The 15,450-nt window shown below is 41.2% G+C and overlaps 1 protein-coding gene across 8 annotated transcripts in view; it reads left to right on the forward strand.

Moving 5' to 3' along the window:
* The window catches only part of NEDD4L (NEDD4 like E3 ubiquitin protein ligase), a 248,052-nt gene that overhangs the window by 203,627 nt on the left and 28,975 nt on the right, over positions 1-15,450 (forward strand). For 6 of the 8 annotated variants that reach the window (XM_069963179.1, XM_069963183.1, XM_069963181.1 and 3 more), the window contains 6 exons: positions 2,398-2,577; positions 5,337-5,411; positions 7,788-7,847; positions 9,643-9,774; positions 11,270-11,389; positions 14,099-14,296. In XM_069963179.1, coding sequence (XP_069819280.1) covers positions 2,398-2,577; positions 5,337-5,411; positions 7,788-7,847; positions 9,643-9,774; positions 11,270-11,389; positions 14,099-14,296 — 765 coding nt within the window. The remainder of the gene's footprint in view (positions 1-2,397; positions 2,578-5,336; positions 5,412-7,787; positions 7,848-9,642; positions 9,775-11,269; positions 11,390-14,098; positions 14,297-15,450) is intronic. The other 2 variants (XM_069963180.1, XM_069963178.1) reach the window with 1 other exon arrangement.

Raw genomic sequence — 15,450 nt, forward strand, 5'->3', positions numbered from 1 at the left:
AGAGAGGGTTTGTTTGGCATTTTTATTACCGGTGGCTGAAGAAGTTGGATCCAGCCCTAAGGCTTCCTAGAAAACATGCATACAGCCATAGGCCGTAAGCTGTGTCCATGTTTTCCCGTTTTCCTAGGGCTGCCTTCAACTTCTTCAGCCATCAGTGATCAAATGCTGAATGATTGGGTTCGAGTTGCGCTCATCTCTGGTTAGGTCACATGTCCAGCTATACAAAAATGTGTGTATCCTAAACAGAATTTTGAAACTGCTTTCGTTGTGACTGGAGTACAAGACACAAAGAAAAAACAGAGGAATCAATGCAAAGTATTGGTAAACTTACCCAACGGTACTTGTGTAGTGGCGATTTTCCATTTGGATGATTGTTTCCATTAATGGGCACGTGTTCCTCCAATGGGTGGTGGTCAGACATCTTAGAAGGGCCACCTACTGGGTGAAGCAGTGATGTCATCTACATAAACAAATACCTCAGACTGTCAGGATTTGGAAGTAGCTAGGGAGGTAAAGTCACAGACTGTAGGAATGACAAGGAGACGTGCTCCAGACCTCTGCCTTAAATTACCATGTCATCTCCCTGTAACCTTGGACAGATTAGTCAAGTAACTATGTCCCAGGCAACAGAAATAGACTGTACGTTGGATTGGACTGGGACATTGTCCTTAGCTATCCTCCATAGTTAGTAATCCTTCTCACTATCCGGGAGCCACAGGTCCTCTTGGCTATGTTGCAGAGCCAAAAAGGCCTCTCTTGACACTTCTTATTAAAGGTATTATCCTCTGTCTGCAGGATAGGGGATAACTAGCTGATCTGTAGGGATCCAATCATTGGAACACTTGTCACCCAAGTAAATGGAGTGGCACTTGCTTGGCCTCCGCTCTCTTTCCTGTCTATGGGGCTTCCCAATGTAGCCTAGTTCATTTGTCTTCTTGAAAATGAGTGGAAGTGCTGGTCCATTCTCTCAGTTCAGTTGACCTCCATTCTCATGATCGGTGTGGGGTCCCAGTAGTCCGACCTCTACCAGGAGAGATGATAACTTTCAATCTGGCAATAAATCCTTAAAGGGGTTGGCCACTTTATAGTAAAATAGGTCAGTACAAAGTATTAGTAAGTGTGCTTAATGTATATACTGACAGCAGCTCCCTGTGTACCTCATAGAGCTAAAATCAGACCCCCCTTCACCAGGCTGTGCTGCCCTGCTCTGTTTTGTTTCGGTCCATAAAATGGCCGACATGGAGGAGCATGTGACCATGCCCCGCCCCCCAGTGTCCTCCATAGACATATACAGGCTCAGTGGTGGACACTGGGGGGTGGGGCATGGTCACATGCTCCTCCATGTCAGCCATCTTATGGACCAAAACACCACAGAGCAGGGCAGCCCCGCCTGGAGGAGGAGAGTCTGATATTAGCTCTATGAGGTACACAGGGAGCTGCTGTCAGTATATACAGTGATTACACTTACTAATACTGTACACTGAGCAATTTTATTGTAAAGTGGCCAACCCCTTTAAGCTAGTTGCTAGGAATAGCAGGGGCCCTGTTTCTAAAAGGTGGAGTCTCTTTCCTTAGGCCCACCAAGGAGATGATTCTGTGATCTAGCTTTCATTGGTGATTACCGGTGGATGAAGAGGTTGGATGCAGCTGTAGGGAGTCCGGGTAAACATGGATGCAACCAATGACCAATGGCTGTAACCATGTTTTTTCCGAACTCCCTTGGCCTTCACCCAACTTCTTCAAATGCCGAATGATCGGACTTGAGCATGCTCGAGTTGCGCTCATCTCTATTAGCTAACCAAACCAAACCTAACAGATCGGCCATTGGTTAGTGAAGTCTAGCCAATTTAGTTTAAGTTTGTCCTAGGAGACCTCCGATTGTCCTAAGGCTTTTCCGGTCAACTTGGGCACTTTGGTTTAGTCTGGTTATAATTATAATAGTTTAGATTACAGCAGTTTATGGCTTTTGAAACTGCTGATTCCACTTTCATAGACAGACATGGAGATTCTGAAAGGTACGGGAAGTCTCCTAGTCCTCGAATAGTTGGGTAGCCGTCATCCCTATACAAAGCAAGTGCCCATTTAGATTAGACCTATTTATTATCCGAGTTCAGTCTAGGACAAGAGGCGTGTTGTCATCTTTCTCCATTGTCGAGACAATCACTATAATCTGCCTTCCGGAACTCCAATCGATATTTCCACTCTGTTATCCGTGCGACTACTTCAGATGATTTCTGAAAATAATAAAAGCATCCGACCAACCATTGTAAGCCGTTGACTGATCTTATCGAGGACATTTATTTTCACTTTACCAATATTGCCTCCCGATAGGGAGGGAAATGAAGCAAGTGGTTTATGGCAATGTCTGATATTAAAGCTTGTTTGTTCTTTCCGCAGCCATGGGAGACCATTTCTGAGGAAATGAGCCTGAGCACTAGCACTGACACGCTGAACACATCGCTGCCGCCACCTGCCTCTCCCGTCTCCCGGGCCAGCGCTCTGGAACTTTCTGAGGAGCTTAACCGGAGGCTACAGATTAATTCGGAGTCCAATGGGGAACAGTTTAGTTCACTTATTGTAAGTAGTAAGATTGCAGTTGGCACACATCCGCCGCTCTACCATGACATGCCCAGCCTGCAATTAGAACTGTGTCAACAAATTACAAGTAATTAGGATTCCGGAACTTACAATCTACTGAGATGTTCACATCATTCCCACCAGAGTATCAGCCTCAGCCTTCTCCTGCAACTCACTTCACTGTCCTCCCTTTATATTGGATTTTGGCTTTTAAAACGTATCGGTCATGCCGGCCGGCTGCTGGATCAATGGCAAGTTCCTCTGTTTATCTGAGTCTCCATACCATTCGAAACCCCACACCAATATGCAGTGAAACAGTAATGTAAGTGACCACCATTGGATCACAGCTGATCCAGCAGCCGGACGGCATGACCGATATGCTTTAAAGGGGTGAAGTTTAGAAAAACATGGCTGCTGCACTACCCCGGTCTTAATATTGTGTGTGTGAAAATTCAGCCCCATTCTCTTCAATGGAGCTGACACAAGGCATTGGCAGGTGTGAGGCTTCTACAGCCATGATTTTCCCAACCCCTTTATTGGCATTTCTACAATTTTCCTCTAATTTAAAGTGATTGTTATTTTGCTTTGGATATAAGGCCCTACGCTGATATTTGGTGCAGAATCCATGTGAAAACGTTGACTTGGTGAACGCTACCCGACCATGCTAGAGTCAGATTGCTCGGGATTTGAACACCGGTGGCTGAAGAAGTTGGATGCAGCCTTTGGGAGTCCTGGAAAATATGGATACAGCCATAGGCCTTAGACTGTATCCATGTTTTCCTGGACACCCTAGGGCTGCCTCCAAATTCTTCAACCACTGGTAATGAAATGATGAACGATCAGACTCAAGCATGCTTCAGTTACGCTCATCTCTAGTAACTATGCTATACTCTCCATGGCACAGATTTTTCCAATTTTTCCAGTGTCTGCTAACCAGGAGGTGCATTATAAGGCTGGGTTCACACCATGTATATTTGAGGCTGTATTTGGTCCTCATGTCAGGTCCTCATAGCAACCAAAACCAGGAGTGGATTGAAAACACAGAAAGGATCTGTCCACACAATGTTGAAATTGAGTGGACGGCCGCCATATAACAGTAAATAACTTCCATTCTTTCAATACAACAGCCGTTGTTTTAAAATAACAGCACATATTTGCCATTAAATGACGGCCATCCACTCAATTACAACATTATGTGAACAGAGCCTTTCTGTGTTTTCAATCCACTCCTTGTTTTGGTTGCTATACAGCCTCAAATATATGTAGTGTGAACATAGCCTAACACTGTTACGTCCAAAACCATAACCGTTTTTAACAATAATCCAAGGTTAGCCTTAGAATTCTCATCTTGATTTTACTGTGGATTCATGGAATTTACAATGCCTTCATCTGCCCTGTGAACCCAGCCTTTAAAGTAATTTTTGTGCCATGTTGAAAAAAAAAAAAAAAAAAAAAAAGTAGAGTGTCGAAACTATCAAGTCGTTTACCTGCTATTAAATTTTTTATATAAATTTATATGTATATCTTTTTGGTTTATTTTAGCTTCTACATTGTTTTACACATGGGCATCCATGGCCAGTCTGATTATTGGGAATATCTATTACTTGCTTTGGATAATCCCGTAATTATAAATGAGGTTTATGAGTCACAGATCCAGCAACAGCAACTTGTTGATGATTTCTTTGTAATTGCATACATTTAGAAGTCTAGAAAATATGAATAGGAATTTAGGTGAAGTCTGATAATGTTCATGTTACTGGATGGTTACCATTTTGCCCAAAAAGTGATAAGTAATTGTCATAAAAGGACGACTCTACATATACAAACACAAAACTTTTATTTTTTTTCTCCCATAGGTATATATATCCTTTTTTATTATTATTTTTAGCAATTATCATTTTTTATTTTTGTAGGTGTAAGTGCTTTTTTAGCATTATTTTTAGATTAAACCCTCACTGTAACATTAAAAATATATCTATATAAATTATTATTTTTTCCCTCTATATTTTATTTTTCAACTGAGCTGTACCAGAATTCCACCCCAGGGAATATAAATACTAACCATAGACACCAAATTTTTTTCTCTAACGCAGCAAACAGCATGGGAGAGACAAAAGGTAACATTTATTCGGAATACAACGTGGTGATTTTTTAGCACATTTTTGTATACTTAGTGTCCCAGTTGCTAAAACTTTGAAAATCGAAAATCAACAGTAGATGTGATATAAAGCAAGTTTGCAATATACATTCATTATTTTTTTGTTCTCATGCTGTAAAACAAAGATGAACTTACCAGAAATCCAGGTCCAGTCTCCTGAAGGCAGATTTTCTGACTTGTGCTGGTTAGAAAAACAGACTAAACACAGGAATTCCGGCCAGTACAGAGAGTCACGGCTCAATGTGTCCACCAGTCACATGACTGCCTTCTCTCATTGAGCGCTCAGATGGCCTGAGGTATACAGGACTTCCTGTTTTCTGACTGTTTTCTGTTTTTTGAGAAAAAAAGAGTCAGAAAACAGGAAGTGCCGTGTTCTCCATGATAACTAAAAGAAAATGAATGTAAATTGGAAACTTGCTTTATATCACATCTACTGTTGATTTAGATTTTGAAAGTTATAACGACAGGGACACTTTAATAAAGGGAATCAAGTCCATTGTGCTAGCAGACAGGGTGTATATCGTGTCAGTTTTGGATGTCATCATTTACCTCTTTTTAGTTCTTCTAAAAATTGACAGTCTCTACCCTTATTTTTTTTCAGCAGAGGGAACCTTCCTCGAGACTGCGGTCTTGCAGTGTGACAGATGGCGTTGCTGAGCAGGCTCATTTAGCAATGGTAAATGGAAGTTTACATCACTTATTCTCTTGTTATTGTTCCTACTGGGTTGAGCTTTTTCCTGTGTAAGGAAACACTTTGGCTTGAATCTGGTATAAAATTTTCATTTTTTTTTCCTTTATGCCCAATAGACCATATGAATTGTTGTAATCGCTGACATTTTCAGAAATATGTCAGGGATGGTGTCAGGGATATGTATGGTCTTGCCAACTTGCAAGTAATTGGGTGCCCCTATCTTCCCAATGACCGTTACATGAAGCCAAAGTTTGGAAACGAAATAAACAAAAATTCTATATAAGCAGGAAAAAGACAAACAGTATGTTATGGTGATATCCTTGGTGGTTTGGAGTCCTTTCCTTCCATACCAATATAAATAAATACTGTACTTGATTTATCCAATCACTCAAATTTTATTACTGTGACTTTGTAGTTCTGCAGCTGAAACGACCAAAAAGAAACCATATCCATAGTATTGCTGCTGTTTGATATAGGATACTTTATACACAGGGTGCACGTTACTTTTTGGCCTTTCGTTGTCTATTGATGACTAGCATATGGATCACTGGTTGAATCTTAGGATAATCCCTTTCATGTATAAAACATTTACACACTTAAAGGAATTGTCCACTCTAACAAGATGGCGTATAAGCTCTGGTCAGAACATGTCGGCTGATGCAAGGTGTTGGGTCTGTGTGCAGTGTAAACATTACTGACATCTTACTATGTTTTGGTCATCTGTATATGGCATGCATCCTAACCACCGTAACCCACCCTATACCTTAACTTAGTAGGGACTTGTACAGTAAGCGGCTATGAAACTTCACCGCCATGATAGATTATTATGAAGATTTTTAGAGAAATTACACACAAACTTTTAAAAACTGTTGTTCTAATGTTTATCCTTTTGATCCATCTTCTTGTCGTCGTCTTTTTGTTGGAGTCTGTTGATACGTTATACGTTGTACATTTTATAGATACAGGGCACTTAAAAGATACTAGCTAGGTATGGGAAACCAGTCTGGACTTTAAAGAGGAAACCTTGGGATAATTGGACGTGTCTCTTCTATATGTCCCAGGAGACCACCTACCGACTTGTCTTCTCTAAGGACAAAACTTCTTAAAACCACAAAACTAGAAGATTGAAGAAAATTGAAGTTGTGAACTTAAAGAGCGAAGTAACCCCATTCACATGATGATCTTATAATTTTTTTATCATCTCCTTCTTTTCGTACCCTCCTATACAGTAGGCAGAAATAGCCCGGTAGCCAATGGGAAGGAAAACAGCCGAAAAAGAATGTGTTGATCTTGTGGGAGGTAGTGACCTGTCAACTATGTTATTAATAGGATAGTAGAAGAATGGACTTTCATGAGGAGAGGAATAGAGGTAGTCAGAAGGTCAGAGAAGAAGCTATTTTAAGAATTGGCAAATTACTAACCTGAGGGCCGTATAGCTTAGATTTTTTTTTTCCATGCAAAATTGATGACTTTGTAAAGGGATTAGTGTTGAGCGGACTTGCCGAACTGTTCGGGTTTCTGCAAAGTTCTTCGAATCCTAAAGCTTGGCATTTGACTCCTGGCAGCTGGAAAAGTTGGATGCCATCATAGGGCTGCCAGAAAAACATGGATACAGCTTATAGCACGCATCCAACTTCTCCAGCCGACTGGAATCAAATGCCCTGCGTTTGGGTTTGAAGAACAGCTTGATAAGCCCACTCAACACTAAAAGTCAGCAATAAACCCATTGGATCTTCTGGATTAAAACTCACATGTTGAAGCTATAAGGTTGATTGCCCCTTAAGTCGTATGTTTGATGCTTTACTTAGCAAGGATGCACTTGGAGGGCCCCATAGCACCTCCTGGTGCTGGTTGAAACCCACATGGGGAAGGAGCCATTGGTGCTTGATTTTTCCATTTCTTCTTCTGCTTTCTGAGCTCTTAGATCAGGAAGTTCCAATGTTGGCTTCTGACCGATGCCTCATCATAACACTTGTAGTTGAGAGCCCGTTGAGGCAATTACACTGTCACTAGTTGGTCATTAGCAATTCCTATCACTCACGTATCACTCACTCGGGTTTCACCTCATCATGCTTAGAGTCGCCTACTCCTTCCAGGAACTCTCCCGGGGAAATAAAAAATATTTTTGCCCATGTTGCACATATGAAGACTTATTGCTTGGCAATTACATTATACCTTAGGGACAATCTTGGAAATTCTACGTCAATTGGGAAATCAATCGCTCAGTGATGATCATAAATTAATTATCTAATTATTTGTGTCAATCTAACTCCTCTTCCTTAATGATTCACCTTCACGGCTAACTCCTAACTCATTCCTCAATGCGGAGCTTTATTTAATGGTCACGTTATTGTTCAACAGCCCACCACCCCAACGGGAAGAACGCGGTCTTCAACTGTGACTGGTGGAGAGGAATCCACGGTAATGTCCGTAGGGTTGTAGAAGGATAATAATGACCACTGGCCAGATCATTGGTTGGAGGCTTGGGCCATTTGGGCTAAAATTCCATTATAGGTCTAAAATAATATATCAAATCTTCGTAATTTTTTGGTTCAATTTTTTTTTATTATTCGACCAATGGAATGTGTGTTTTACCATTATATTCTGTGTACATCTCTGTTCACACGTCAGGTTTAAGGTTAATGTTTAACCAAATGGCAGGTTTTTAACCATGACTTTTAGTTAAAGTCCTTTTATTGCCCCATTAAGGCTTGGCTATGTTCAATTTGCTCCAGCAAACATTGGAAATTAGATGTTCATAACAGAAGTAGACCACCGATGTAGTCCGATTCATAGGCTGTGTTCACACTACCAGCTAAGACTCCATTTTGATCCATCATTATCAGTTCCATTGGAGAAGGATGGGGCCGCATGCAGACCTTTTTGTTCTGTCAGATGCTTGACACCTCAACTGAACCTTGACTGACCCCATTATATGGACACTATTGCCATTAGTCATGTGATGGATCAGGCATTGACCTCATGCTTTTCATTGTAATGGAGGGTGTTAAGATTTGCATGAAATGTATCTTTATATGTGTCAACGTACATCGTTGTTTCATCGTCGTCTTGGTGAGACGGTAGATTTGTACTGTTGTCTGGTAGCTAAGGCACCAACAACTTTGGTGACCATCAGTCACTGGATATCTATTGAGAAATGTTATTTCTCTATAACATCGATGGTCTAGGCGTATTACCTTTTGTTTCTCAGGGTCTTAACACTTATCAGCAAATTTAAAGTGGTACAAGTGTCTGACTAAGGATTAGAAAAATCAGTGCCACGCCAATCTACAGGTTGTGTGTGGTATTGTAGCTCAGTACCGTACATGTTAGTAGAGTTTATCTGCAATACCAGACGCAACCTGTGGAGAGGTCTGGTACTATTTTTGGCAAATATCAGTTGAGTTTTTCAAATTTCCTATTATGCTTACTTGTTATCCAAACTTAGAACAACAGCGCCACCCATGTCCTCAGGTTGTTTGTGGTATTAAAACTTGCCTCCATTCTCTTCAATGGAACTGAGCTGCAATACTACACACACACTGAGAACAAGTGTGGCGCTTTTTTTGGAAGAAGGCAGCTGTGTTTTTTGTATCCTGGCTAATACCATTAAAACTTTCACTAAAGACCAAATAAAAAAATTTAAAAAAACAAACATTCATGTATTTTGTGTTAAAGAGCAATTCCTGTCACTTCTGATATTATCATCCATGATACCGTAATAAAGTTTATTGATTTAAGTTTTTTTTTTTATTATTCTTAATGTCCCTGCCATCATTCTTCAGTATAAGTAAGGGATTTCATATTCTTCTCAACCTGGGAGGAGCTTCTTTCTTCTGTGCTCTATGTCACCCCCTGCTAAGTATTGCAATTAGATCATCACTTTTATAGCTCTTCCAGCCATTAATGTTCATATTCCTATCACATCAGCATTAAAGGGGTGCTCCTAATTATATGGGGCTAGCTGGTGCGTTCTCAGGTTGATTAAATGTAGCATATTTTACACTTTTTACTAACCTATTTATACTGCCCCCTAGTGATGACCCCGAACTATTAAATTTACTGAATAATATCTATATCTGACTGGTGTTGTTCCTTAACATTCTGTAATGCATATCTATAAGATTGGGAAAGAACAGGATTATTTTCTATGATTTTTTAAACATTTTTTTCTCAATGATCACCATATGGTAATAATTTATTTGCATACAAACAGCCATCCGTAGCCTATGTACATACCACTCCCGGTTTACCGTCAGGCTGGGAAGAGAGGAAAGACGCTAAAGGACGCACATATTATGTCAATCATAACAATCGCACAACAACATGGACCCGTCCTATTGTGCAGGTATGAAGATCCACCCCAGGCAGACACTAGCACGTTATGTATGACAGTGGGTCTATGTGTTTTATAGTCTTGGGCATGTTTGTGTGGTCCAACAGACCATGCACATTATTGTCTACTGTATATTCTAACTGATTATGGATGTATATTAGAATTGACACGTCTCTATGACAACTCTGAACTGCATGGACAGGGAAGGTATGTCGTAAGGACATAGAGAAATGCTATGCAAACAATATCACCTGCTTGTAATAAACTTTTGACGTTCAAATTCACAAATAGAATCAGGTCCCAGTTGGGCTGAAAGCAGTAATTTCTCCAGCAGTCTTACATGTAGACATAAAATAGCAGGTGGCATGGTTATTATACCTTACACTACTTAGAGTGTAGAGTGTTACACTACTCAGAGCCCATCATTTTCCTGGACTGTGACTAGTCTGGGGTCTGGGTCTTTGACTGTAAATGAAACAGCAGGAAAACACAGCGCTATCCAAGACACGGCTTAAATTGCAGTGAATGAGTAGTACAATTTTTGTCTATCCAAATTTAAAGAAACAAACTATGTGCTCTAAAGAAAGTGCTACTATGAACAGCGTTTTCCAGTTTCAATATAGATATCATATGTATAAAATATATACTTTAATAATGTTAAATAGATCCTAATGTACAAATCTGTATTATACTCTAGAGCTGCATACATTACTCTGCTGGCTGAAATTGGAAGCCATCGGCAAGCTCTGCATACCCCAGCAAGCAGCCAAGCCAAGCAAGCAGGGAGCAATTAATTGTTTCTATTCGACTGTGCAGTGTGGTTTAAATAGGCACTGTCACTTTAATTTTAAAAAACCAAAAACACTTATATGGCATATGAAAGGTTTGGTCAGTTGGGGTTTGGGTGTTCAGATGCCAAACAGTTGCTAGAACGATCTTGGAGAAGTGTGACCGACGTGTGTTTTTATCCCCATCTCTTTGCCACATGACCCAGTTTAAGTCTATGGAACCATCTCGGTCACACGCTTCTCTCTCCCCACTTGTTTTTGTGATTGATTGGGGTCTTGACACTCGGGCCTGACTGACACTTCCAAAGGTTTTAGTTTTTTAGCGTGACAGGTGAACTTTACAGACTATACTTTCCTATATGCAAATATCCAGGCCAAGCTTTGTGCAGACAATGAGCAAGCAGGGAATGCTGAGAGAATTAAGCTGTTACATGCAGAATTTTGAATACAGCTCTGGAGTATAATATAACTTTTATGTTAAGATCAGTACATTATAAGTAATATATTTACAAAGGGTAGAGGGATATGAGTTTAGAGAACCATTTATATATAGTGCTTCCTAGTTTGGCGGTTGTCAAAACCCCTCCTACATCCAGGAAAGCTCACCGGATGGACTTGGTGTTGGTCGGGGTTATTCTTCAAGTTTAAGCTCAGTCTTCTTTCATTGATGATGTTTAGGATTACTGTAGATTGCTAACTATGTTTTGCCTCTAAACTAGCACGCTGAAGATGGTGCAGTCGGATCCACCTCAAACAGTAGCAACCATCTGAGTGAACCTCAGATCAGGCGGCCTCGTAGTCTCAGTTCCCCCACAGTTACTTTATCTGCTCCACTGGAGGTGAGATTGTGCCTCATATAATCTGGACCTTCTCCTCTTCTTCTTCTTCGCTTACCAAGCCACCGCAACCTTATTTTCATTTTCTAACTTCGGCAGCGGCTGATGTCCCCTCGGGCATCTCTTCTTTCGCTCTTCATGCTTTATAACGTAAAATCTCTTCTCATCTAGTTTCTTTGGTATCATTCATATGCGCTTTGTAACTTTTCTTAAACTACTTCTTCTTGCTGATTTTGTTACAACATTTTATGCTCTTTTGTATTGTATGTATTGTTCGTCTATGTTGTGTTTTGTACAGTATATGTGCACTTTTCTGTGTTCTGAATTCCGCATGCATTGCCTGTCCAACAGGCCAGCTGACACTGGCCCTTTGAGGAGGGTATATAGTTAAGAGTGGCGCTGTGGAGCCATTGACTTCCGACCCTGTCAACCACTCTTGTGGCCGGAGGCAGCATTATACCTCCGGCCACAACAGGCTACGACCTCCCCCCAGCGTTGTGGTGCAGCAGTGATGCCACTCATGTGGATACAAAGCGAAAGGGAAACCAATCCGGGAGCATCGATGCAGCCTGCAGCTGGTGAGTATGTTTTTTTGTTTTTTTTTGTTCCTGTTTTCATGGGCAGGAATCACTGATGGTTTCCTGAATCCTCCTCACAGGCTTCAGGATCAGTGTTTTCTGATCGTAAAAACAGCCATAGACATGTAAAGGGCCTTATGCATTTTACTCCGGAACTGGACTCCTTCCGACATAAGTGAGATCTAGTAGTCCTGGTTGTTCTGTACATTGGAAAAAAAATTATCCCTGTGCCAACAGTAATCAGATAAAAGGCTTTGGAATTGTGAAATCGGTTGTTGTGTGTCACAATATGTGATATTTGAAGAAGGATTTGTTTCCTCTAGAGAAGGCTGTACAGATGCCCTCTGCTTTGTGTCCATAACCTCTGCTTTGTCTGGTACAGACAATGTGCATAGTCACCGAGACAAGTGATGATGTCAATCAGTGTTCCTTTTTCCCCTTTAAAGTGTCTCTGTCGTATTTATTTATTTTGCAAATCCATAGTACAGGGGATTCTAAGAAACTTTGTAATTGGGTTTATTAGGCAAATATGCCATTATCTGCATTCAAAACGACTTTCCCCAGGCCCCCTTCCCCTTATCCGTCTTCTCTATCATTCACTGCTCATTATCAGCAAATCTTGACTCTTTTACATCAGACATGCCCTGTCTACTCTATGGAGGGGGGAGGAGGGAGATTAGTCGCCATCAGAGAACAAAGGATTACACAGCGGGACCTGTATGAAAGCCGGTATTCAGAGGTCAGAGAGGCTCAGAGGAGATAGCCGGTGATGTAGCTGTACATTACCTCTTTGTTGTATTGTGTTGGTGCCTCATCTCCCTCAACCCCTCCCCTCTCCATAAGAGAACCATGAAGACAGAGGGGAGAACTTCAAACTGCTTTTTCATGATAAAAATTCATTTTTCGGCTAATAAACCCAATTGCAAAGTTTCTTAAAATCGCCTGTACTATTGATTTCTGCAAAATAAAAATTTAAATGACAGTGACACTTGAAACCCACCTATTGGTAGTGGGTGGATGGTCATTACCCTCCTTTTTCTAATTGTGTGGGATCTCCCATATGATACAATACCTTCCCATCTTAGTCTCCTCATATATATGAGATGACGTCACCTGACATGGATATAATCTGTGTGTAATGTTAAAATTCATAGCTTTAGTTCTAGCTGCTAGTCCTGTACTGATTCTGAATATTTTAGACTGTTCTACTGCAATGTTGCATTCACAGTTCACATTATCCAGCAGCTCCTGCCGGTTCAGTATCTGCATAGAACATCCTTGAGATTTTACAGTCATTGTACATAGCCCCAAGAATGCTGTGCAACAAATTAGTATTAGATTTGTAAGCATGCAACAGGATAGGATAGCCAACTGGTTAGTGGGGATCTGGCAGCTGGACCACCCACCATTCACAAGAATGGAGGTCAGTGAATAGAGCAGCAGTGTGCAAGCTTAGGCACCCTTTCACACATTTAAAGAGGAACTCAGACAAAAAGTATTCCTGTACTTATCAGCGGTTGTATATCCTGCAGGAAGTGGTGTATTCTTCACAGTCTGACACAGTATTCGCTACTGACAGGACAGTTCCTGACATTTACAGAGTTGGCAGCAGAGAGCACTGTGTCCGACTGGAGAGAATACACCACTTCCTGCAGGACATGGATGACTTGAGATTTTTTTAATAGAAATAAATTACGAATTTCTGCCACTTTCAGGCACCAGTTATGAAACAAACAAAAAAAAAAACAATTTGATGAACAACCAATTTAAGTCATGATCAGCAGAATTGTGAACGCGGCTCTGGAGCATATGACGTATGTTGTGACTCAGAACCAGTACAGGATCTGTAATGTATTGTTAGCCTAACCCCTAATGTAGATATAACTTTTATAAAGGTGAGTCTGTGCTATGACTGTACAAATGGGTGATAATAATAGCACTATCACGTAATAACACACATTAAGAGGCGGCATGAGTAATACTATAGTTTGCAGCTAATAACGTGTGATTACCGGGGCCAATTGCTTTGGATTTTGGTTCATTAATATAGTAATAAGTTTTTTTTTGCATGGATGTCTGACATTACTAATTGTGATTAATCCCGGTTACGTCTGCATTGTGTTTGACCGTACAGGGTGCAAAAGACTTCCCAGTGCGCCGCGCAGTGAAGGATACTCTGTCCAACCCACAGTCTCCACAACCATCTCCTTATAACTCTCCTAAACCACAACACAAAGGGGCGCAGAGCTTCTTACCGCCTGGTTGGGAGATGAGAATAGCACCAAATGGCAGGCCATTCTTTATTGACCATAATACCAAAACTACCACTTGGGTAAGCAACTTAATAATTCTATTATGTCATGTCTTGTAGCCATGGAGAGAGAGAGAGACTTTTTTATATTGCATCTCCTGATCCCATTCCTGAGGGGGGCAGAGAGGGGTCACGTGGCCACCTCCATAGCCCTTGTATTGGATGTAGCCATAGATCCCTCATGTCAGCCAGGAGGGTGACACCTTTTGTGCATACTACATGCCTTAGTAAGTGTTATAGGGTGGCTTATCTCCTAAAGAGCGTCATGCCTTATCTTTAAGCAGTGTACTATCTATCTGATTTTGTCTGCAGATTCCTTTGGAGCCACATTGTAGATTCTGTTGTGTTTTAAACTTAACTTAGGAAGCACTCTGTATAATGCACAAGCATTACTCTTCCTGCAGTGTCATCTATTACATCCCAGCTCTGCTGAATCAATACGTCAATTCTGTATTTGGATCATGTGACCCCCTGCTCAGCCGCCAAGATTCAGATTTCAAACTGCATGCTCTTCATTTAAATCAAATGTACCATCAGTTTTTTTTTTTTTTTTTAACATTAATAGACCGGAGCCTGCGAGGGGATACTGGTGCCGCCGGTCTATTATCGGGCACCGTCACAGCTTGAAGCACTGGAGGCGGGCCCCCCCAGACCCCAGTGTGACGATCTCCGGAGGTTCGTTACTCCGGAGGCTGGCTGGCCCGCCTCCAGTGCTTTAGGCCGGGCTGGTACTTGAAATATACTGGTGCCGTGCGCAGGAACCAGTCCGCAGTTACAAAAAAAAAAAACTGCGGCACCCTGCGCTGACACGTTCTATTCATGTAAAAAAAATAAATAAAGGATGTACCTAATGGTACATTTTGTAAAATCTGCTATCAATCCCATGATGTATCATCACAGCATCACATGGGCAGATGGAGCCAATAATCCTCATCTCTAGATATGTCTATATATGCTAATAGACTGTGGGGGAGACTCGTCAAACATGGTGTAAAGTGAAACTGGCTTAGTTGCCCCTAGCAACCAATCAGATTCCACCTTTCATTCCTCACAGACTCTTTGGAAAATGAACGGTGGAATCTGATTGGTTGCTAGGGGCAACTGAGCCAGTTTTACTTTACACCATGTTTGATAAATCTCCCCCTATGAGTATACATTCATGGCGGCTGAACTGT

Source organism: Dendropsophus ebraccatus, chromosome 3 (genome assembly GCF_027789765.1).
Source record: "Dendropsophus ebraccatus isolate aDenEbr1 chromosome 3, aDenEbr1.pat, whole genome shotgun sequence".
NCBI lineage: Eukaryota > Metazoa > Chordata > Amphibia > Anura > Hylidae > Dendropsophus > Dendropsophus ebraccatus.